At 45.4% G+C, this 22,683-nt stretch overlaps 1 protein-coding gene across 8 annotated transcripts in view; it reads right to left on the bottom strand.

Annotated features, from left to right (window-relative positions):
* myom2b (myomesin 2b) overlaps window positions 1-22,683 on the bottom strand; it is a 163,846-nt gene that overhangs the window by 108,834 nt on the left and 32,329 nt on the right. For all 8 annotated transcript variants that reach the window (XM_069885214.1, XM_069885211.1, XM_069885212.1 and 5 more), the window contains 4 exons: window positions 16,243-16,335; window positions 8,587-8,675; window positions 8,423-8,473; window positions 6,397-6,561 (listed from right to left, as the gene is read on the bottom strand). In XM_069885214.1, the coding sequence (XP_069741315.1) occupies window positions 6,397-6,561; window positions 8,423-8,473; window positions 8,587-8,675; window positions 16,243-16,335 (398 nt within the window). The remainder of the gene's footprint in view (window positions 1-6,396; window positions 6,562-8,422; window positions 8,474-8,586; window positions 8,676-16,242; window positions 16,336-22,683) is intronic.

Here is a 22,683-nt window from a genome sequence, read left to right as displayed (position 1 = left end):
GTCAGTCACTGCCATGGTCAGTGCCGAGAAGAGGCAGCGGCTATCTGAAGGAATATGTTCTCCAATGTCTGCTACAAGTAGCTAGCAGACTTTCCCGGGCTTTGAGTTAGAACAAATGCACCGAACGCAAGTACTTGGTCCAAGGTAGTGACCATATCCGAGAAGGCAGGTTTTTTTTTTAACCTCTAAAGTAAAAACGATGAACAGTTGCCTTGATTCTCTTATAAATGAAATGAGTAAATTATTCCAAAGTACTTGTACATATTTATTTTACATAATATTTTAATCATTATGTGCTGTATTTTGTGTGTGTGTGTGTGTGTGTGTGTGTGTGTGTGTGTGTGTGTGTGTGTGTGTGTGTGTGTGTGTGTGTGTGTGTGTGGTCCGGAGAAACATGTATCAATGATAATAAGCTTGAACATAATATGATGCGCCCTCCAAAATGTTTGGGACAAAGACATTTTTTCCTTTATTTGCCTCTGTGCTCCACAGTTTTAAATTTGTAATCAAACAATTCACATGTGTTTAAAGTGCATATTCCAAATTTTATTCAAGGTCATTTGTATACATTTTGGTTTGACCATGTGGAAATTACAGCACTCTATATATATTTATTTCTTTCTTTGGCTTTGCTTCGCGGATGAAGATTTATGGAGGGGGTAAATGTCCACGTCAGCTGCAGGCTCGTTTGTGGCTGACAAGACCGATGCGGGACAGGCAGACACGGTTGCAGCGGTTGCAGGGGAAAATTGGTGGGTTGGGGTTGGGTGTTGGGTTTTCCCTCCTTTGTCTTTTGTCAGTGAGGTGGGCTCTGCGGTTTTCTTCAAAGGAGGTTGCTGCCCGCCGAACTGTGAGGCGCCAAGATGCACGGTTTGAGGTGAGATCAGCCCACTGGCGATGGTCAATGTGGCAGGCACCAAGAGATTTCTTTAGGCAGTCCTTGTACCTCTTCTTTGGTGCACCTCTGTCACGGTGGCCAGTGGAGAGCTCGCCATATACACTTTGTATAAAATGGTCCCTCCCAAATGTGGCACCTACCGCTGACCAGTGGATGCTGGGCGGCATGGTTGGCATAGCGGTTAATGCAACGACGCCAGCGATCAGGACCAGGGTTCAAGTCCCACGCTGTCTGAAAGGAATTCTCCCAGTGTCTGAGTGGGTTTTCAGCGGGAGTGCCGGTTTCCTCCCACTATTCAAAACATAACGAGGGTGTAGGTTAATTAGGTGTAATTGGGGGGCACAGGCTCATGACCTGTTACCATGCAGTATGTCTAAATTTTTTTTAAATTGAAGGTTAAAATTACATTAGGATATTTTAAAATAAGCCACCCTCAGCTCCTGTAACAGATCATTTAAAGCCTGTACAGAGCCAACAGCAGTCCAGACCAGGGGGATGGACCCAATGGAGGACCGCTGGGACTTTGCAAATAACTAACGGGCCATGCACAAGATTGCATCGTAGCCAGTTGGAAGATGGAGGCAGAGATGTGTCTTTGTCATCAAGGAAACAATTTTATACCCTTTGTATAGGACGACCAACCTGATTTTAAGGTGGCATTTTTAAGTTTTGGGATTGTCCTATTCAATGGTATATACCCATAGTCCCCTCATTTCAGAGCACCATAACATTTGGGACATAGCAATGGTATTTATTTTAGATATGTTTAGTACTTTGTTGCATATCTCTTGCATGTAGTGACTGCTTGAACTGGTGATTCAGAGCTGCCAGGTCTCTACTGCAGCCATCTTCAGCTCCTGCATGTTTTGGGGGCTTGTCCTCCTTAAGTTTTCTATTCTGCATAGAGAAGACGTGTTCAATTGGATTTAGATTGGGTGACTGACTTGGCCATTCAAGAATTTTCTAGTTTTTAGCTTTGAAAAACTCCTTTGTTGCTTTAGCAGTATGTTTGAAGTCATTGACTTGCTGTAGGATGAAACACCATCCAATTAGTTAGGAGGCATTTATTCAAACTTGAGCAGACAAGGTGTTTCTGTACACCTCAATTCATTTTGCTACCATCAGCAGTTACATCAATGAAGATACATATGCCAGTACCTGTGGCAGCCATACGTGCCCAGGCCAATACACAGATGAGGTGGCATGCTTTAGATCTTGGGCAGTTCCTTTATGCCTCCACACTATGCTCTTACCATCACTCTGATACAGGTTAACCTTGGACTCATCTATCCAGAATTCTGCAGGCTCGTTTAAATACTTGTTGGTAAACTGTAATCTGGCCATCCTGTTACTTTGGCTAACGAGTGATTTGCATCTTGCATTTCTGTTCATGAAGTTTTTTGGCAAGAGTAGTCATCGACACATCCAGAACTGCCTCCTGAAGAATGTTTCTGATCTGTCAGACAGATGTCTGGGGATTCTTCTTCATTACAATGAGAATTCTTCTGCCATCAACAGTAGAGGCCTTACTTGGAAATACCAGTCCCTTTGCGATTACTGAGATCACCAGTACAATCTTTCTTCTTAATGATGTTCCAAATAGTTGATTTTGCTAATCCTAAGGTTTGGGTGATGTCTCTTCCTGTGTTATTCTTGTTTTGCAACCTCACAGAGGCTTCTTTGACTTTCATTGACACAACTCTGGTCCTCATGTTGAAAAATAGCAACTACAGACTCCAAAGGTGATCAAAAGCTTAGAAGCAAGCCTAGCTCTCTTCTACCTGCACCATTGAAGCAATTTAACATACCTGAATAATACACACACCTGTGAAGCCAAGTTTCCCAATGATTATAGTGCCCTGAAATGAGGGGACTATGTATAAAAAATGCTGGTCATTCCAAAATGTACACAAATAACCTTGAATATAATCTGGAGTGTGCACTTGAATTACATGCAAATAGTTTGATTACAAATTTAAAACTGTTGAGTACAGGGGTAAATAAAGGAAAAAAATGTGCCTTTTTCGCAAACATTATAGAGGGCACTGTATATTTGGTGAGGATTTGTGTTTCTTGTTTATAAACATGGAACAACACATTACAGGCTCTTTGACCCTCAATTTAAGTAAACCGGCTCCAAATCAATCTTACCCTTTCGTCCCTCCCAGCCCATAATCCTCCATTTTATTTTTACATCCATGTGTCTATCTAAGATTCAATTGTACAAGATCCTATTGTGCAAGCCTCCAACACCACCCAAACGATGTATTCCAAGCACCCCACCACTCTGTAAAAAAAATAATAACCAGAGGTAATGTCTCTCCTACACCTTCCTCCACTCACCTAAAACCAGTGGTCTTCAAATTTCCCCCCCCCACCCCCACCCCCAAACTCACATCCCACCTGAAGCAATTCCAATGCCATAGGTGATCTACGATTAGTAAAGGATTGCTTCAAGTGGGATGTGAGTGGAAAGAAAAAATTTAAAACCACTGTTTTAATCGTACCTCATTGACGCGTTATGTGCATGGTTTCATAATGCCAAAGGAAATGGGCCGATGGCAATTTTTCTCAAGCAAAATACTTCAATAGCTGGACATCACAGAGTTCATTTATTTTCACAGGTACTAAGATGCAGGTTGCTTTGTGAGCAGACCAGTAGACATCTCATCCATAGTACAAGCAAGACCGTATAAAAGTGCAGAATTACACAGAAGGATGAGCTGGTAAGTATAAAAAGAAGATTTTTTTTAATTTTTAGGTTCTGATAATGGGTTAGGGCAAAGAAACTATCCATGAATCTGGTGGGGTGTGATCTCACACTCATGAATATTCTTCCTGACAGGAAGGGGGTGAAGTGAGAGTGGCCAGGGTAGGATGGATCGGCTGCTTTTCCAAGGCAGCAGGAAGTACAGGTGGGGTCATTGAAGGGGAGAGGGTGGGTCTGATGGTCTGAGCCACATTCACAACCCTCTGCAGCTTCTCGCGATCTTGGGTGGAGCAGTTCCCATCCCAGGCTGTGATGCACCCTGACAGGATGCGTTCAATGGGAGGTCGTTCCCGGACGCGGGTGACTTACTAATTTCCTCAGGTCTTCTGAGGAAGTAGAGACACTTGCATTGAGATGGGTGGGACCAGGTCAGGTTACTGGATGTTTACTCCACCTCAGCACCATTGATGTGAACCAGGGAGCGTGCTCTGCCCCTTCTCCAGAAGTCCTTGTCCCTCCGTCTCCACTCTTTATTCAGCTTTGTGGCTGTTAGAGATCCTGCCCGCGACAGTGGTATCATTTGTGAATCATTTGTTGATGGAGTTGGACCAGTGTTTGGCTGTGCAGTTCAGGGTGTACAGGAAGTACAGTCGAGGACTATGTAGACAACCTTGTGAGGATGTAGAGGAGGTGCTGCCTCCAGTCCTCACTGACTGCAGCCTGCAAAACAGAATGTCATAGGTCAGATTGCAGTGTGAGGTGCTGAGACCAAGGTCACCGGGTTTGGGGATGAGTTTGTTTGGTAGAATTGCGTTAAAAACGGAGCTGCTGTGGTTAAATGGTAGTCTGATGAAGGAGTCCCTGTATCCAGGTGTTCGAGGGCTCCGTTCAAGGCTAGGGAGATAGGACTTGCTGTGACCTATTACAGCAGTCGGTAAGTATGAGAGGCACTGGAGATGGAGAGGCTGGGTTGATCTCACACATCTTAATCCCTCACAGCCCTCCTGTCCACTGAAATCAACAGAACAGAGCTCCTTGAACTATCAACCCATTCCGATCTTGTGGATTCTCCAGAGGCAGATAACATCACAACTCTACACTTCTCCATGGGGAGTCCTTCAGGAACACATGGACGGAGAACATACAAAAAATCTTCAGCGATTAAAGGGTTTGCAATGGCAAGAGGTGGTAAGAGCAGATTCAAGAATACCACCCACCCCAAACAACAGTTATATCCAAAATAGCAGAGAGTGGATTGAATTGGATGACCCATTAAATGAGACAGCATAGGTTAAATTGGCTGAATGGCCTCTTCAGTCAGTTTCGAAGCTATACCACTGAAGACTTTATTTATTTTTTTGTGAAGAGAAGGCTTTCATTCCATGTAAAACAATTACTTTCAACATACAAAAAGAGGTCTGTCTTTATGCCACATCTTTCAATAGGCTTTCACCTGCAAAATGGTTTGTGCAGGGTCACAGCAAGTGCCCAAAACAAGGTCAGTGTTTACTGGGGTTGGCCGCAGGGGACAGATTGACACAGTGAAGGTCTCCCTCGCTCTTCCTTGAAGAGCAGCAAAAGATCCCTGGAGATTTGGTGCCACGGTTAGTGCCAGTGACCCAGGTTCAAATCTGCTGCTATCTGTAAGGAGTTTGCATGTAACTTGTGTAGAGCTCGTCGAAAGAACCAAAGACTTGTTGATCCAAACCAAGGCTTTTATTAGCAAAAGACCGGAGCTCTTCACAGGTGGCCGACCAGTCCGGAATGATCCGACCTGGCTAGGGACACAACCCTTTAAGGCCCAGACAATAGGTGTGGCTTAGCTCTCAGCCAATCGCTGTAAGCACAGTCTAGATACAGTAACTATATACACTATGTACATTGGTGATAGATCTGTACTATCACAACTTGTGTGGGTTTTCTCCAGGGCTCATTGCACCCTCCAAAGACATATGGGAGGTGGTAGGTTAATTGGGTATAATGGGGCGGCGTGGGTCTCATGGGCAGGAATGACCTTCTGTTGTGTGGTATTGATAAAACTTTTTAAAAAATTCTTTCTGTTGCAATGCAAATTCTCAAAAGGTGAATTATTTCAGAAAACCCCCTGCTCCAACAGCACTGGATTGATTACATTGTCTGCACTTTTTAAAAATTTTTTTACTGTTGACTGTTGCCCCAGAAACACAGGATGCAGGACCAAGATTTAACCTCAATACATCACCCACATAAAGGCTCACATCTCTACACTAATGTGTTATGGAATAGAAGGAGCCCATTAACCCATCATATAGAGTATAAAACGGCTCACAAAACAATCACAGCCCTGGCCCCTTTAATTCTTGCAATCTGTTCTTGTCACAATCTCATCAGCGCCCCACAAATTCTACCACCCACCGACATGCTGGGAGCGATTTACAAGATGTTAATTAATCAACCAACCTGCACGTCTTTGAGACGTGGGAGCCAAAGTGAGGATTGAGCCCGGGTCTCTCAAGCAAAGAATCTTCTGCAAAACTCCTCATGTGATTTGAGGTCAAGGGACCGGCTTACCAAGGGACATTGTAATGAAGCAGCCCATCGTTATGTTGCCTTCACTGAGACTGAACTGCCCATAAGCAGAAGAGTGGGTTCTAGCCTTAAAGGGACCATGGCATGACACAATCTGGCTCTGAGGTGAGTGGAAGCAAAACGATGGGTGGGATACAAGGCCAGCTCCCACCGGTTTACTTCAGCAGATGTACTACCCCATCAGTTCAGAATGGGTGGAAAACTCGGAACAATCACTCACCGTCTCTGTACCACACAGCTTCTGGCTGGAGTCGGCGAAGATTTGGAGTCAGGATCATCCGGCAAGTCAGTATCATCGTCTCTCCCTCGGTGCCAAAGCTCACTCCAAATTTCTCACTGTATTGAATATCTATGTGAGTGAAAACAGCAGGCGACAACAGTGGAACTGTGAGAGGGACAAAAACAATGTGTGTTAACACAAAGGAGACCTTCCTTCTTCAATCTCCGCAGATTTCACCAAATAGTCTATTAATGAAATTGGGTGACTGAATGAGCTGGGGCTTCTTAAAAGTCAGCACCACATTGACACGCAACTTTTAAATCATCATTAGAAGTAATAAACAGACCAAGTCAGAACATTCCCAATGACCGTGCAACAGAGTTTTTATTTTCCCAACTCCCAGAGCTTCACAAAATGACATGAGACGATAGCACTAAAATCCTTTGCTCTGATCACCTTTGACCTTTACTGAGAGCCAAGGTCAACTTTACCTGGGGTATCTGCAGAGATAAATTAGTGGTATTGAATATACGTAACAGACTCAAACGATGAGGACACAGGGGCTGGTTCACTGACTATCCTTCCCCTCTCAGTTTACCCATCCTGTCAACAACTTCCTTTCTCCAGCTCTGGTGCTGTGCAACTCCCAATATGTCCCCATCCTCTGGGCAACCTTTTCCCAGCTCTGGGGTTGTGTTACTCCCAACATGTTCCGAATCGACTGGGCAACCTTTCCCCAGCACTGGGGTGGTGTTACTCCCAACATGTTCCCCATCCTCTGGGCAATCTTTCTGAAGCACTGGGGTGGTGTTACTCCCAATATGTTCCCCATCCTCTGGGCAACCTTTCCCCAGCACTGGGGTGGTGTTACTCCCAACATGTTCCCCATCCTCTGGGCAATCTTTCTGAAGCACTGGGGTGGTGTTACTCCCAACATGTTCCCCATCCTCTGGGAAATCTTTCCGAAGCACTGGGGCAGTGTTACTCCCAACATGTTCCCCATCCGCGAGGCAACCTTTCCCCAGCTCTGGGGGGGGAGAGGGGCCTTACCCCCAACGTACTGACTTCTATTTTTAAGTGTTTGGTCTTTTGATTTCACAATTCTTTTTGTGAAGTGGTTACAAACCAGAGGGTTAAAAGTGAAAGGGGAAAGGTTTAGGGAAACATTGGGGGAACTTCTTCACACAGAGAGTGGTGGGAGTGTGCAACGAGCGTCCATCTGAAATGGTGAATGCGGGCTCAATTTTAACTTTTACGAAGAATTTGGACAGGTATGGGTCAGTGGAACTAGGCAAAAAAATGGTTCAGCACAGACTAGAAGGGCCGAAGGATAGAGTTTCTGTGTTGTAATGTTCTATGGTTCTACAGTTAAGATTTTTTTCTTTATTTTCTGCACTTCTACCACTTCAAAGTGACTGCAAGATTGCCAGTCTGAATTTCAAACAGGTAAATGGAGCCAAGAGAAAAGGCAGCTAATCAAAGCTGCTCAGAATCAGACTGAATCACTCCTCTATCAATTGGCCATATGAATCTATGCTAGTAATTTTGAACAGTGATTTTATACTACATTTGGAAGCTATGAGAGCTACAGGTCTGTGCAGCATCTTTCATGAGCCTGGGGCAGGACTCCTGCTCCATCAACTGGGAGCCATTAGACAAGGACACGAAGCTCTCACTTTGTTTTCTCAGTCTATACATCCACTACTACTAACACAAGCCTGACTGTTCTCTGAACCACAAGGGGTGACCACTGTCTACGGTCGTGGGTAAGGCAGCACTGGGGAGATTGGGGTCTTCCACAAATAAAAGCAAAAGAAAGATTGAAGCTGCCTAAAACTTAGTGCAGTGCATAAAAATGCTGGAGCAAGTCACGCAGCCCTTGGAGGAAGTAAAAGGCAGTGAATGTTTTGGGATTGAGCCCTTCGTTAGGAACACCCAGGGTTTCACTGGTGATTGATAGTGGTGACAAATGAGGCTGATGTTCTTCATCCTCCAATCAAAAGATGCATTTACTGGATCTACTCACGTTTCACTGGGAGCAGGACCGAGTGGTATGGCTCTTCATCCCCTCGAAATCCTAAAAGGAGACAATAATTCAGATGCTCATTCACAGAAGGCGCACCCCGCCCATACCCCTGTACAATACCCACCCCAGGGGCTGAAAATTAAGCCAACAGTTGTTGCACTCACTTTTCACCATGACAGCAGCGCTGGTCAAAGCCTCCCCGTGGATGTTGAAGGCTACGGCTGTGTACTGAGCAGTGTCATTAGTGGTGCATCTAAAGATAAAAGCAAGGCAAGCTGAACCACTGAATACCAGGTCGAATATTTACATCATGTTGATTACTGCACATGGAGGATCCAGTGTAAAAGCACAGGAAAAATGGTGTTATCTTCCTCCTTGGTGGAAACGGTCTAGGGTGATGCATTTGGTAAAGTCGTATTAAATTATCTCCTTGATCGAGGATCCTATCCGGAGAACACGGCCACAAGGTGAACACAAAGTAGAACACAAAAGTTTGCAGACACCATGGTTGAAGTAAAAGCACAGTGCTGGAGAAACTCAGCAGGTCAAACAGGGTCCTTTATGTAGCAAAGGTAAAGATACAGAACCGATGTTTCAGGCTTGAGCCCTTCATCAAATGTCAGCAGGCATTAGAATAAAAAGGTAATAGGGGAAGCATGGGGGGGGTGGTGGAGGGGAAGCATGGTAGCAAAAGCAGGAGGTAATAGTGGAGAACGGAGGGAGGACAAAGCAGTGAGAAGAGGGAGGAAGAATTGCTAGATGAACAGGGAGGGGAGAGGGTGGAGAGCTGAGGGAAAGAAGACAGGGGGAAAGGAGGGGAGGGAAAGGGAGAGCAGGTTAGCGTAAACTGGGAAAGTCAATGTTAATGCCATCTGGCTGGAGAGTACCCAGACAGAAAATTTATCACTGTTTTTCTTTACCTCAACTGGTTCAATATTTTTTTCCCTAGTGAATACCGAGGCAAAGAAATCATTTAAAATTTCCCCCATTTCCTCTGACTTCTCACTCAGCCTACCCTCGCTATCTACAAGGGGTCCAATTTTATCCCTCACTAATCTTTTACTTTTAATGTACTTATAGAAACCCTTTGGATTTATTTTTACTCTGTCTGCCAAAGCCTCTTCGTGCCTTATTTTGGCCTTTCTAATTTCTTTCTTAAGATTCGTTCTACACTCCTTGTAGTCCTCCTCAAATTGTCAGCTCTCTGTTCTTTATACCTCTTGTACACCTCCCTTTTTTTCCTAACCAAATTTCCAATATTCCTCGAAAACCAAGCCTCCCTATGACTCCCAGCCTTTCCTTTGATCCTCACTGGGACATAACTACTCTGTACCCTCAAAATTTCTTTTTTGAATATCCTCCATTTCTCATTTACACCCTCACCTGAAAATATCCTGTCCCACTCAATACTCCCCAAATCCCTTCTTATTCCTTCGAAATTTGCTCTTCTCCAATCCAGAACCTCAACTTTAGGCCCCTCTTTGCTCCTCCCTAAAACTACCTTAAAATTAACAGAATTATGATCACTAGACCCAATTGGATCTCCAACATTAATGTCTGATACTTGACCTAGCTCGTTCCCTAACCGAGTCGGTTCTTCTACTGATTGATTCAGAAAACAATCTTGAACACATTTAATGAACTCGAGCCCATCCAGCCCTCTAACTGTATGGGTATCCCAATCAATGTGAGGGAAGTTAAAATCTCCCATGATCACTACCTTATTATTCTCACACATATACGTTATCTCTCTACACATTTGTTCCTCTAGTTTTCTTGACCCATTTGGTGGTCTGTAATACACCCCTATTAGCACCCTCATGTCTCCTTCACCCCTCAATTCCACCCAAACAGCCTCACTGGATGATCCCTCCAGACCATCTTGCTACCTCACAGCAGTAATGTCCTCCTTAACAAGCAGAGCAACTCCTCCCCCTTTTTTACCCCCTGATCTATCACATCTGAAACAAATGTATCCTGGAACGTTAAGTTGCCAGTCCTGCCCCTCTTGTAGCCAGGTCTCACTAATTGCCACAATATCATGACCCCAAGTATCTGTCCATGCTCTAAGCTCATCTACCTTGTTCACTATGCTTCTTGCATTAAAATATATGCATTTCAGAGAATGACCCCCTCACATACATTCTCTTTTCTACCTTCTACCCTAATCTCCATCCTACCTTTGTTATAGTTTTTATTCTTATCTAGGTGGCTATGCTCCCTTGACTCTGCTCTCACACTCTGTACCCCACCCCCCTGCCAAACTAGTTTAAACCTTCCCCCACAGCTCTAGCAAATCTGCTTGCCAGCACATTGGCCCCCCTCCAGTCCAAGTGGAGTCCGTCCCTTTTGTACAGGTCCGACCTTCCCCAGAAGAGATCCCAATGATCCAGAAATCTTATCCCTTGCCCCCTGCACCATCTCTTTAGCCACGCATTCATCCTCCACATCCTCCTATTTCTACCCTCACTAGCGCGTGGCACCGGCAGCAATCCAGAGATTACCACCTTGGAGGCGAGGAACCTGCACAGGCTGCTGGCGACTGCGGTCAAGACATTTGCGCTGGGCTGCAGACTGCTGGAGTCTGGCTCAAGACTGGGTGAAGGGGTACCAGGTATTGGAACCAGGATGCGAGAGGTGCTGAAGGTTTCCTCATCGTGTCGGAAGTTCATATCTGGAGTTCAGGCTACTAATGATTTGGACTGGACTCTGTGTGGCTGGAGGCAAATCCACGGACACGGGGACTCTTGCTTCTCTTTCTTTGACTGTAAGAGGCGCTTCAGGAAGCTTCTGCCGATGGCGAATCGGTTTGCCTAACGGCGGACATGGACAAGTCCTTGGAGACAGACACCCAGGAGTTTAAAAAGGAGCGTTCATGGGGTCCACCACTTAAGCAGACAAACAAGCAGAGTGTCCATGGTTGGAGAAGCCATTGTGTGAGTGGGCCAGGGTAGGAGTGGGGACTCTGGGCTTCAACTCGAGAGAGAGCAGAGGGTGAGGACGAATAGGTAAAGTCAGATCGGATCTTTTTGTATTAACCCAGAGTTGGTAGTGGAGATGTCAGTTAGGGCAGTGGTATGCTCCAATTGCAAGTTGTGGGAAATCTAAGACAACACAAGTGTCCCTAATGACTACACCTGCATAAAGTGGATCCAGCCACTGCTCCTTACAGACCATGTTAGGGAACTAGCTGGAGATGGATGAACTTTGGATCATTTAGGAGGCAGAGGGGGTTGATAGTCAGAAGCTAGAAGGAGATGGTGACAACCAAGAGGCAAGTAAATGGATGACTGTTCAGAAGGGGAATAGACAGTCAGCACAGAGCACCATGTGGCCATTTCCCTCAACAATAGACAGTGATTTGGATACTATTGGGGGGGGGGGGAGGGAACAATCTTCCAGGGACAAGTCGTAGTGGTCAGGTCTTTGGTGTGGGGAAGTGGGGGGAGAGGAGGAGAGCCATAGCAATGGGGGATTCGATAGTTAGGGGAACAGACAGGGGGTTCTGTGGACAAGATGGAGACTCATGGATGGTGTGTTGCCTACCAAGTGCCAGGCTTAGGGTCATCTCAGATCGAATCCACAGCATTCTCAAGTGGGATAGTGATGTCGTGGTCTACGTTGGGACCAATGACATAGAGAGGAAAGGGGATGAGGTCCTGAAGAGGGCACATAGGGAGTTAAGAAGGAAGCTAAACAGCAAGACCTCAAGGGTGGTAATCTCTGGACTGCTGCCTCGGAGGACAGAAATGGGAAATTATAGCAGATGAATGCATGGCTCTAGAGTTGGTGCAAGAGGCAGGGGTTTTGATTCTGGGGAATCTCTTCTGGGGAAGTAATGATCTGTTCAAACTGGGAGAATTGCACCTGAATGGCAGAGGGATCAATATCCTGGTGGGCAGGTTTGCTACAGCCTCTAGGGAGGGTTGAAACTAGTTGGGCAAGAGGATAGGAACCAGACTGAAAGGGCAGTGAATGGGAAGAAGATACACAAGTAGATGCAGTGTGTTACGAGATTGTGAGGAAGGACATAGTTAATAGACAAGAATAGCAAGTGAAAGATTAAGGATTTAATTTGGGGTGCATTGGAAACAAAATTGAAAAGGGTGATGAATGAAGGTGTTGGATTTAAATCCCCGCACTATAAGAAATAGTTTTGAGGAGGTGTCAGAGGTAGGTTTTTTTTTTAAAAATATAAACATGGCAAGTGATGGGTGCCTGGAATGGATTGCTGAGGGTGGTGGTGGTGGAGGCTGGTACAATAGGACAATCACATGGATGAAAGAAAAATAAAGGGTTTTGGATAGGAGGTAGGAAAAAAATTAGATTTCGCTGAAATAAGTTTACATAGGTCAGCACAACATTGTGGGTTGAAGGGCCTGTATTTTAGTGTACCGGATGTAAACAGTGTTTTCATTGTTGAGGTCTTTCATGGCTTGTTTCAGCATCATGCTGAAAAAGATAGTAAAGAGGGTTGGTGCGAGGACGCAGCCTTGCTTCACGCCGTTGTCAATGGAGAAGGGTTCGGAGAGCTCATTGCTGTATCTGACCCGACCTTGTTGGTTTTCGTGCAGTTGGATAACCATGTTGAGGAACTTGGGGGGGCATCCGAGGCGCTCTAGTATTTGCTAAAGCCCTTTCCTCCTCACGGTGTCGAAGGCTTTGGTGAGGTCAACAAAGGTGATGTAGAGTCCTTTGTTTTGTTCTCTGCACTTTTCTTGGAGCTGTCTGAGGGCAAAGACCATGTCAGTAGTTCCTCTGTTTGTGCAAAAGTCTCTTCAATCTGAGGCGCCTGCAAGCTCACACCAAGACACAAGAGAAACTTGTCCGTGAACTACTCTTTGCAGACGATGCCGCTTTAGTTGCCCATTCAGAGCCAGCTCTCCAGAGCATGACGTCCTGTTTTGCGGAAATTGCCAAAATGTTTGGCCTGGAAGTCAGCCTGAAGAAAACTGAGGTCCTCCATCAGCCAGCTCCCCACCATGACTACCAACCCCCCCACATCTCCATCGGGCACACAGAACTCAAAATGGTCAATCAGTTTACCTACCTCGGCTGCACCATTTCATCGGATGCAAGGATCGACAACGAGATAGACAACAGACTCGCCAAGGCAAATAGCACCTTTGGAAGACTACACAAAAGAGTCTGGAAAAACAACCACCTGAAGAAACACACAAAGATCAGCGTGTACAGAGCCGTTGTCATACCCACACTCCTGTTCGGCTCCAAATCATGGGTCCTCTACTGGCATCACCTACGGCTCCTAGAACGCTTCCATCAGCGCTGTCTCCGCTCCATCCTCAACATTCATTGGAGTGACTTCATCACCAACATTGAAGTACTTGAGCTGGCAGAGACCGCAAGCATTGAATCCACGCTGCTGAAGACCCAACTGCGCTGGGTGGGTCAGGTATCCAGAACGGAGGACCATCGCCTTCCCAAGATCGTGTTATATGGCGAGCTCTCCACTGGCCACCGAGACAGAGGTGCACCAAAGAAGAGGTACAAGGACTGCCTAAAGAAATCTCCTGGTGCCTGCCACATTGACCACCGCCAGTGGGCTGATGTCGCCTCCAACTGTGCATCTTGGCGCCTCACAGTTCGGCGGGCAGCAACCTCCTTTGAAGAAGACCGCAGAGCCCACCTCACTGACAAAAGACAACGGAGGAAAAACCCAACACCCAACCCACCAATTTTCCCTTGCAACCACTGCAACTGTGCCTGCCTGTCCCGCATCGGACTTGTCAGTCACCAACGAGCCTGAAGCAGACGTGGACATTACCCCTCCACAAATCTTCGTCCGCGAAGCCAAGCCAAAGAAAGAATTGTAGTGTAATATTCTATGTTCTATAAATCCTTAATTTTTCCATCAGAAATCCAAAAGAAAGTATTAATTCTGTTTAAATTTAGTATACGGCAGGTTGTAATGCTATTTTAACTGGTATCAAAATCTGATACACCATATATTTGTAGAGCTCTGAAACAGGCATGGCCATCACAGAATTTAAAAAATTTCATGTCACTATTTTAATGTGCCCTTGGCAGCAAGGTGATGGCCAAGAAAATTTAATCTGCTGAGGGAACAGGGATCCAATCACAGACAGCTCAGCATTTTGCAGAGCGCCATGTATTCCTGCTGAAAGAGAACAATGTGAGAATCACATCACTGTCAATCAAATAAACATTTCCAAGACAGATTTAAATTTTACAGCTGCCATTTATGCCTTTACAAGCTTGGGAATGATTCGCGTCAACGCTTACAGTAACAGACCCTTTTATTCTCCGCAAGAATACTTGAGTCTGGCAGCAAAACGCTGAATTCCACCCCAGCCCTCAGAATATGATGGGAATGTGCAGCATTTCGTTGACTCGAGTGACATCCCAAATTCCTTTCAGCTACTCAAGAGAGTCAGAAAGACCCAAATGAATTTGAGCAGCTGAAAGCAAATATGTTAATCAGAGATGAAATAAAGATAATTGTCGTGGATGAATAAACACTGGACATACTCAAACTGAACACTAATTCACACGGAATGATGAAATCTGTACAAATGTTTCTTGGATGTTGTAATAGTACTATCTCCTCCAGCAGCCCATTCCAACACCCACCACCCTCTGTGTTTAAAAAGTTATCCCTCAGGTTCATTTTACATCTCTCCCCCTTCACCTTGAACCTAGGTTCTCTGGTTACCGATTCCCTTACTCTTGGCAAAAGATTCTGCATTTACCCGAATCTATTCCAGAGGGATCTGGGAAATGCAGATACATAATTCCCTGAAAGTGGTGTTCACAGATGGATAGGGTTGTAAAGGAAGCTTTGGCATATTGGCCTTCATAAATCAAAGCATTGAGTACAGGAGTTGGGATATTATGTTAAAGTTGTATAAGATATTAGTGAGGCCAGAATTGGAGTATTGTGTACACTTTTGGTCACCAAACAACAGGAAAGATATCAATAAGATAAAAGAATGCAGAGAAGATTTACTAGGATGCTGCCTGGACTTCAGGAACTGAGTTACAGGGAAAGGTTAAACAGGTTAGGATTTTATTCCCTGGAGTGTAGAAGAATGAGGGGAGATTTGATCAAGGTATTTAAAATTATGAGGGGGAACAGACAGAATAAATGTAGATAGGCTTTTTCTGCTGAGGGTTGGTGAGATACAAACCAGAGAACATGGGTTAAGAGTGAAAGGGGAAAAGTTTAGGGGGAACATGAGAGGAAACTTCTTTACACAAAGAGCAGTGGGAGTGTGGAACGAGCTTCCAGGTGAAGTGGTGAGGGCGGGCTCAATTTTAAAATTTAAGAAGAATTTGGATGGGTACATGGAGGGGAGAGGTATTGACAGCTATGGACTGGGTGCAGGTCAGTGGGACTAGGCAACAAAAAAAAAAATGGTTCAGGACCAACTCGAAAGGCCAAGGTGGCCTGTTACATGATTTTGTACACCTCTGTGCGATCACCCCTCATCTTCCTGTCCTCCAAAGAATAAAGCCCCAGGCTGCTCAACCTAGTGGTAATAAGAAAGGAAAAGGAGCTTCCAGCGGCAGAAGGATTGGTGATAAAGGCAGTTGGTCTAAGATGATTGAAAAAAGCCTGTGGTAACCCAGGTAACTTCTGATACCACACTCAGTTTGGAATGCACTGCCAGAAAGGCCAGTGAAAGCAAATTGAATGGAAGCATTCAGAGTGTTACTTGAGCTGAATCTAGTTAAAAGCTTCAGTGCTGAACCCTCCAACAAGGCGAGGAAGGGAAGAAAAATAATCAACATTTACCATGACTTGCTCGAGCTAGCTTTATAATCACTGAGTAACTCACCTGTTAATCTCCAAAGAGTGAACACCATAATAACTCTCCATCCTGTATTTGCCCGGTACACCTGTTTGGTCAATGTAGACATCATCTTTATACCTAACAATAAAATGCAAATAAACCAGTTAGATTGCTTCCAGACAAAGGACAATGACCAATGCTCATCCTTTTAGTGATGTGGCAGGAAGAAGCAAAAAGACATATGTGTCCCCAGTGAAGCGCAAATCAAATTTGTTTAATAGACCACGACAGGAGCAGAATTAGGTTAAACAGCCCATCAAAATCCCCTCCCATCCATTATGGCCTGTTCACCATCTTCTTCAACCCCATTCTCCTGTTCTCTACCTGTAACCCTTGATTTCCTGGCTGAAGAAGAATATATTTACCTCCATTTTGAATATATCCAATAACTTGGCCTCCACATCTGCTGCAATTAACTCCATAGGTTCACCACCCTCTGGGTAAAGAAATTCTTCCTCATCTGTTTGATAGGGTCTTTTTTTTTATTCTGAGGCTGCACAGAAATGATCAATTCTACCTAGTCCCCCTTCCCCAGTGCCATCAGATTCCTGAAGGTGCTCAGTGAAGTGATCTCCCAATTTGCACCCCAGTGTCTCCGATGTGGAGAAAGCTAACCGCACCATTGACAGAGACCTCCCAGTAGCCAACCATTTCAGTTCTGTGTCACACTCACATTCCGTCCATGGCCTTGTGTACTGTTCCACTAAGACCACCTGCAAATTGGAGGAACAACACCGGATTTTCCGTCTGGGCCCTCTCCAGCCAGAGGGCATTAACATCGACTTTTCTGGTTTCTGCTGACCTGCTCTCCTCTTCCCCTTTCCTTTCCCCACCTCCTTTCCCCCTTCCTTCACCCAGCCACCCCTCCTCCCCTTGATCGCTGCTGTCCCCTTCCTCCCTTCTCCACTTATCACCTGCTGCCTTTGCGACCATCCTTCTCTTCCCCCCCCCCCCCCCCACTCTTTTGTTCGGATGCCTGCTGACATTTTCCCATTAAAAGATATGGGGAAAGGCACGTAGGTGGAGATGAGCCTATCAGACCAGCCCTGATCTCTTGAATGGCAGAGCAGGCTTGGCAGACTGGACAGCTGACTCCTGCTCCCATTTCTCATGTTCTTGTGTCTTTTATTGACTAATAAACACTTGAGCAAATTGAAACTGTCGAGACTTAGTTTATGGATTAGGTTAATTAATATCCCTTTTGTATTCTTTTCATTCCGAGAAACTGGGTTGTAGATGAAATTGTGTGGTGTAATTTCAGATTGATTGGAATGCTTTTGATCACTGTATTATCCAAAATTTATTGTATATCAACATTTTTGTTGTAGCAATGATGCAAATTTCAAATACAGTTTGCTTTTCCTGAGCCTGCTAAATGAAAAATGCCTCAAATCATCATAAAAAATGATCATAAAGAAAATTAATAATGATGTAGACATCGAAAGGCAGAGTGAGAGGCTTTAAAGCACCTAATCAAAGAGACAGATGGCAAGAAACATCCACAAATCTCTCCACCCTTCCGAGCTCCTTGGAAGAAATGATATGGATGCCAGCTTTGTTGAAGCATGTTGCATCAGTAACATGGTTCATATTGCAAGGCCTGTGGTTAGAAAGGTATAATCTTCAATTCAACTGTGTCCTGACATGATGCAGACACAGTCAGATGCTCGTACTGCCAAATATTATCAGCAATATGACCTCCCATCCTTAGAAAATGCAACCCCATGTGAGAAAACACTTAGCAGTATCAATAACACTCTCAAATTTGGCTGCTAATTTTAACTGGCTATCTACAAGCTACCTGGAGATAAAAATTTGACCTCTGGAAGTATGCACAACATTTTACAGAAACATTTATTTTGAATGTTTATTTTCGGTTCTTTGTAAATCTCAAATACATGGTGATTAAAACATCCTGCACTTCACACTGACTCAAGCACCAGTGTGTGACTTTGGATACAAGATACAGCAGATGTCCAGCTGAGTGCGCTTGGTGGCCATTGCCAAGACTCAGACATTATAAGAGAGACATTGCCTTTTCAATGGTGGACCTTTATTGCTCTGGGGGAGTACCATCAGGAAGAGGAGAATATAAATGTAGTCCAAAGAAGAGGCTTGAGGGGTCGGTCAATAATAAAGGGAGGGGAGAGGATCACAGATAATCTGGGACCAGGAGTAGGTTGGGAACTAAAGGACTGAGGTCAGAGAGGAGGTCTGACAGCAGGGCTGCATCACTGTCTGGAACGGAGGCCTCAACTTTCAGGACAAGAATAAACTCCAGAGGCTTGTTCACTCTGTCTATGACATCACAGGCACCAGACTTCACTCCAAAGAGGACATCTACAAGAGGCCGTATCTTAAAACAGCAGCCTCGATCCTCAAAGACCCCCACCACCCAGACCACCAAAGACCCTGGCTCACTTTTCGCGCATTTTTAAAAAAAATCCATGGTTTATATGAATCCTTGCACTACGATGTTGCCGCAAAACCCTGAATTTCGTGACTTGTTCATGGCAATTCTGATGATCTGAGGTGGGGGGGGGGGGGGAGTGGAGTATGACTAAAGAATTGGGGACCAGAGGTTGGAGAAGGACTCCAATTGGCTTCCTTCATGTTTGGGGATGAGGGCAAGAAGGGAGAGACATCACTGACAGGCAAGATGCTGATCAAGATGTGGGCTTCACACAATCAGGGGTCAGAAATCAGTGCCACGTGGAGCCGGCTGAAAAAAAAATCAAAAGGTGAATGTCATTACGCTGTACACACAGAGAACGGTCCTGCAGCTCAGACGTGGGACTTGTATTGTATTGGCCAATTATCTGTGTGTCTGGGATAATTCAGTACAAGATTTCTGCAATGCCCCACAAAATGCTATGAATGAAGTATGGTGTAATCGGGTGAGTGACGAACCCTGAAAAAGCATCAGGTGTTCAAGGGGGAGCCACAGCAGGAGTGGCCCACATAGCATTGAAAAATGCTGCAACAAACATCATGATGCAATTGAACTTCTCAACTAATCTATTCTACTTAACTTCATTGGATGCAGTGTAACATTTTTCATTGTCTGTTCTGAGCTTCGGGACAAGAATTGAGAGGAATAGACGTTTTGCCCAGAGTAGGGGAATTGGTAACCAGAGGGCATATATTTGGGTGAGGGGGAGAGGTGTTACAGAAACCCGAGGGGTACACAGAGGGTGATGGGTGTATGGAACAGGCTGCTGGAGGAAGTGATTGAGGCAGGGACTTTTGCAAATGTTGAAGAAACACTTTGATGGGATACAAGGATAGGATGGGTTTAGACGGATATGGGCCCAATACAGGCGGGTGGGAAAATTTGGTCGGTGTAGGTGGGTGGACTGAAGGGCCTGTTTCCATGCTGTATCAGGTGGACCCTGCAGTGGCAAAGGTGCCTGTCACACTTGCCTTCATTAATCAGGGAAAGGAGTACTGGAACAGGGCCGTCGTATCATAGCTGTGCCACATGTTGGTGAGACGAGGCTGCTGGTCACTTAGCTGGAGGAAAGATGTCATTGAGCAGGAAAGGATGCGGGAAAGATTCACAGAAATGTTATGAGGACTGGCAAGATTGAATTATTCGCAGAGAAGGGATAGCTGGGACTTTTCTCCCTGGAGCATAGGAGACTGAGGTGGGGACCAAACAGAGGTTTCTAAATTCATGAAGGGCATAGATAATGAACAGTCACTTGGGGTGACTGGTGGGGGTTGGGGGGGACCGCACCAGGTGACACCATCAGAGGAGGTGACACCAAAATTATTGTCTATAAAATTTTTGTGCCATGTTTCAGCAGAAATTTATTATTTTTTCTAAAAATATCCCTGTTGTTAGTTATAACCTCAAAAACATTTTGTCGTTTAGTCCAGCTTACATGTATCAATGTATCTATAAGGATAAAACTCGATGCTAATTTACTTTTTGTACCTTCTAATGCTCTCCAGTCAGAGTCCACCCCCCACCTCCTGCCCTGCTCGGCGCTGCCGCCATCCTTCCCTGCCCTGCTCGGCGCTGCCGCCATCCTTCCCTGCCCTGTTCGGCGCTGCCGCCATCCTTCCCTGCCCTGCTCGGCGCTGCCGCCATCCTTCCCTGCCCTGCTCGGCGCTGCCGCCATCCTTCCCTGTCCTGCTCGGCGCTGCCGCCATCCTTCCCTGCCCTGCTCGGCGCTGCCGCCATCCTTCCCTGCCCTGCTTGGCGCTGCCGCCATCCTTCCCTGCCCTGCTTGGCGCTGCCGCCATCCTTCCCTGCCCTGCTTGGCGCTGCCGCCATCCTTCCCTGCCCTGCTTGGCGCTGCCGCCATCCTTCCCTGCCCTGCTTGGCGCTGCCGCCATCCTTCCCTGCCCTGCTTGGCGCTGCCGCCACCCCCCCACCACCGCCACTGCCATTCCAGACTTAGAAGGAACAAACACCTGTTCCTTCTATACTCTGTACACCTGTACACTAGTACACTGGGTCCATTGCCGGGGGGGGGGGGGTGGGGGGGAGAAGGGTTGACACCATGAGTTACCGCATCAGGTGACATCAACCCTAGTGATGCCACAGAGTCACAGTATTTTCCGCAGGGTAAAACTAGAGAGCACTAATTTAAGGTGGGGGGGGGGGAGGAGATTAAAATACCATATTCTCTCAGAGAGTGGAGAGTCTATAGAATGAGGTGCCAGAGGGGGGATGGCAGGTGGGTACAATTACAATGTTTAAAAGCTATTGGGACAGGTATATGGACAGGAAAGGGTTAGAGGGGTATGGGCCAAACACAAGCAAATGGGATGAGCTCAGGTAAGGCGCTTGGCCAGTGGGGATGAGTTGGGCCAAAGGATCTGTCCGCATGCTGCAAAACTCAAATGACTCTACCCCTCTATAACACCCAGAACAAAAATTCAAAGTGTTGGTTGACAATGAGAATTCTTTGATGAAACCCAAGTCACAAATCATGTTTCAGTATTTCCAACTGCATCCTAAATCACACAAAACATGGCAACACACCATTGATCGTAAAAAATGAGTTGTTTAACTGGATCCATAAGGCAATTCTTTGCTTTCTTTCCTTTGGAATTTCATTTTGTATTATTAGAATATAGGAAGAAAAATGGTTTGTAAAGCTCACTTACCAAAGTCGATAGCCCTCATACTACATTCCTATTAAAGTTATATTTAGCCAGCTGTTAACCTAATTAACTTTAACATCACTTAAAAATAGCTTGCGTTGATGTGCAAATTGGGCACATTAAGTGAACTTCACTACCTGGAACTTGTAACCTTGAAAATCTCAGTTTAAGGCTGGCCGAATCTGGTTTCTTGAGTGGAGAGAATTACAGGAGGGTGCTACTACTTGAGTATTGGAGGTGAAGCAGGAATAAACAGGCCACAGGAATGGATTAGTAATATTTTAAAATCTTGCATGTCAAATACTTCAATTTAATGCGGTTTTTGGTTTCAGGAGGATGCGCACAGTTTCCAAAGTCACCGATTATAGCTTATCTGAAGCAACACGTCTCAGCAGGTAAGGTAGCTAGTCAAGAGGAAGAAGGAACCATATATTAGATTAAGGAAACAGGAAGGGCTCATATATGGTAGCCAGGTAAGGAGGATAAGAAAAGACTTAGGAGAGCTCGAAGAGAGCATGAGAAGGCCTTGGCATGTTGATTTAAGGAGAACCCCAAGGCATTCTATGCATGTGTGAAGAACAGAAGGATGATGAGAATGAAGGTGGGGGCCACTAAAGGATAAATGAGGTAACGTGCCTGGAAGTGGAGAAGGTTGAGGAGATCATAAATGAATACTTTGCTTCAGTATTCACAAGAGAAAAGGACCTTGGTCAGGGTGAGGTCGGAATAGAACATGGTTATGTGCTGGGCAATTTGAGATTAAGAGGAAGAGGAAGTGTTGGATCTTCTTATAAACATTTACGATTGATGTCCAAGGAGCTGGATGAGATATACCCCAGGTTGCTGTGGGAAGTGAAGGAAGAGATAGCGAGAAGCTATAATCTTTGAGTCCTCTTTGGCCACAGGGGAGGTGCCAGAGGATTGGAGAATAGCAAATTTAGCCTCCTTGTTTATATAATTATAGACCAGTGAGTCTTACATCAGTGGTACGCAAACCATTGGTGAAAGTTCTTAAGGATAGGATCTATGAGCATTTGGAGAAGTACAGTCTACTCAAGGATAGTCAGCATGTGAAGGGAAGGTCATGCCTCACGAGCCTAATTAGAGTTTTTGAGAAGGTAATAAAAGAAATTGATGAGGGTAAGGTGGTAGATGTGGTCGACATGGATTTTAGCATGGTATTTGACAAGATCCCCCATGACAGACTCGGTCAGAAAGTCACAAGGCACAGGATCCATGGATCCTTGGCTGTGTGGATGAAAAATTGGTAGAAAGCAGAGAGTAGTAGTGGAAGGAAAGTATTCTCTC

Source organism: Narcine bancroftii, chromosome 6 (assembly GCF_036971445.1).
Source record: "Narcine bancroftii isolate sNarBan1 chromosome 6, sNarBan1.hap1, whole genome shotgun sequence".
Classification (NCBI taxonomy): Eukaryota; Metazoa; Chordata; class Chondrichthyes; order Torpediniformes; family Narcinidae; genus Narcine; species Narcine bancroftii.
The sequence above is the reverse complement of the archived record's forward strand: the minus strand, read 5'-3'. Positions and strand labels throughout refer to the sequence as shown.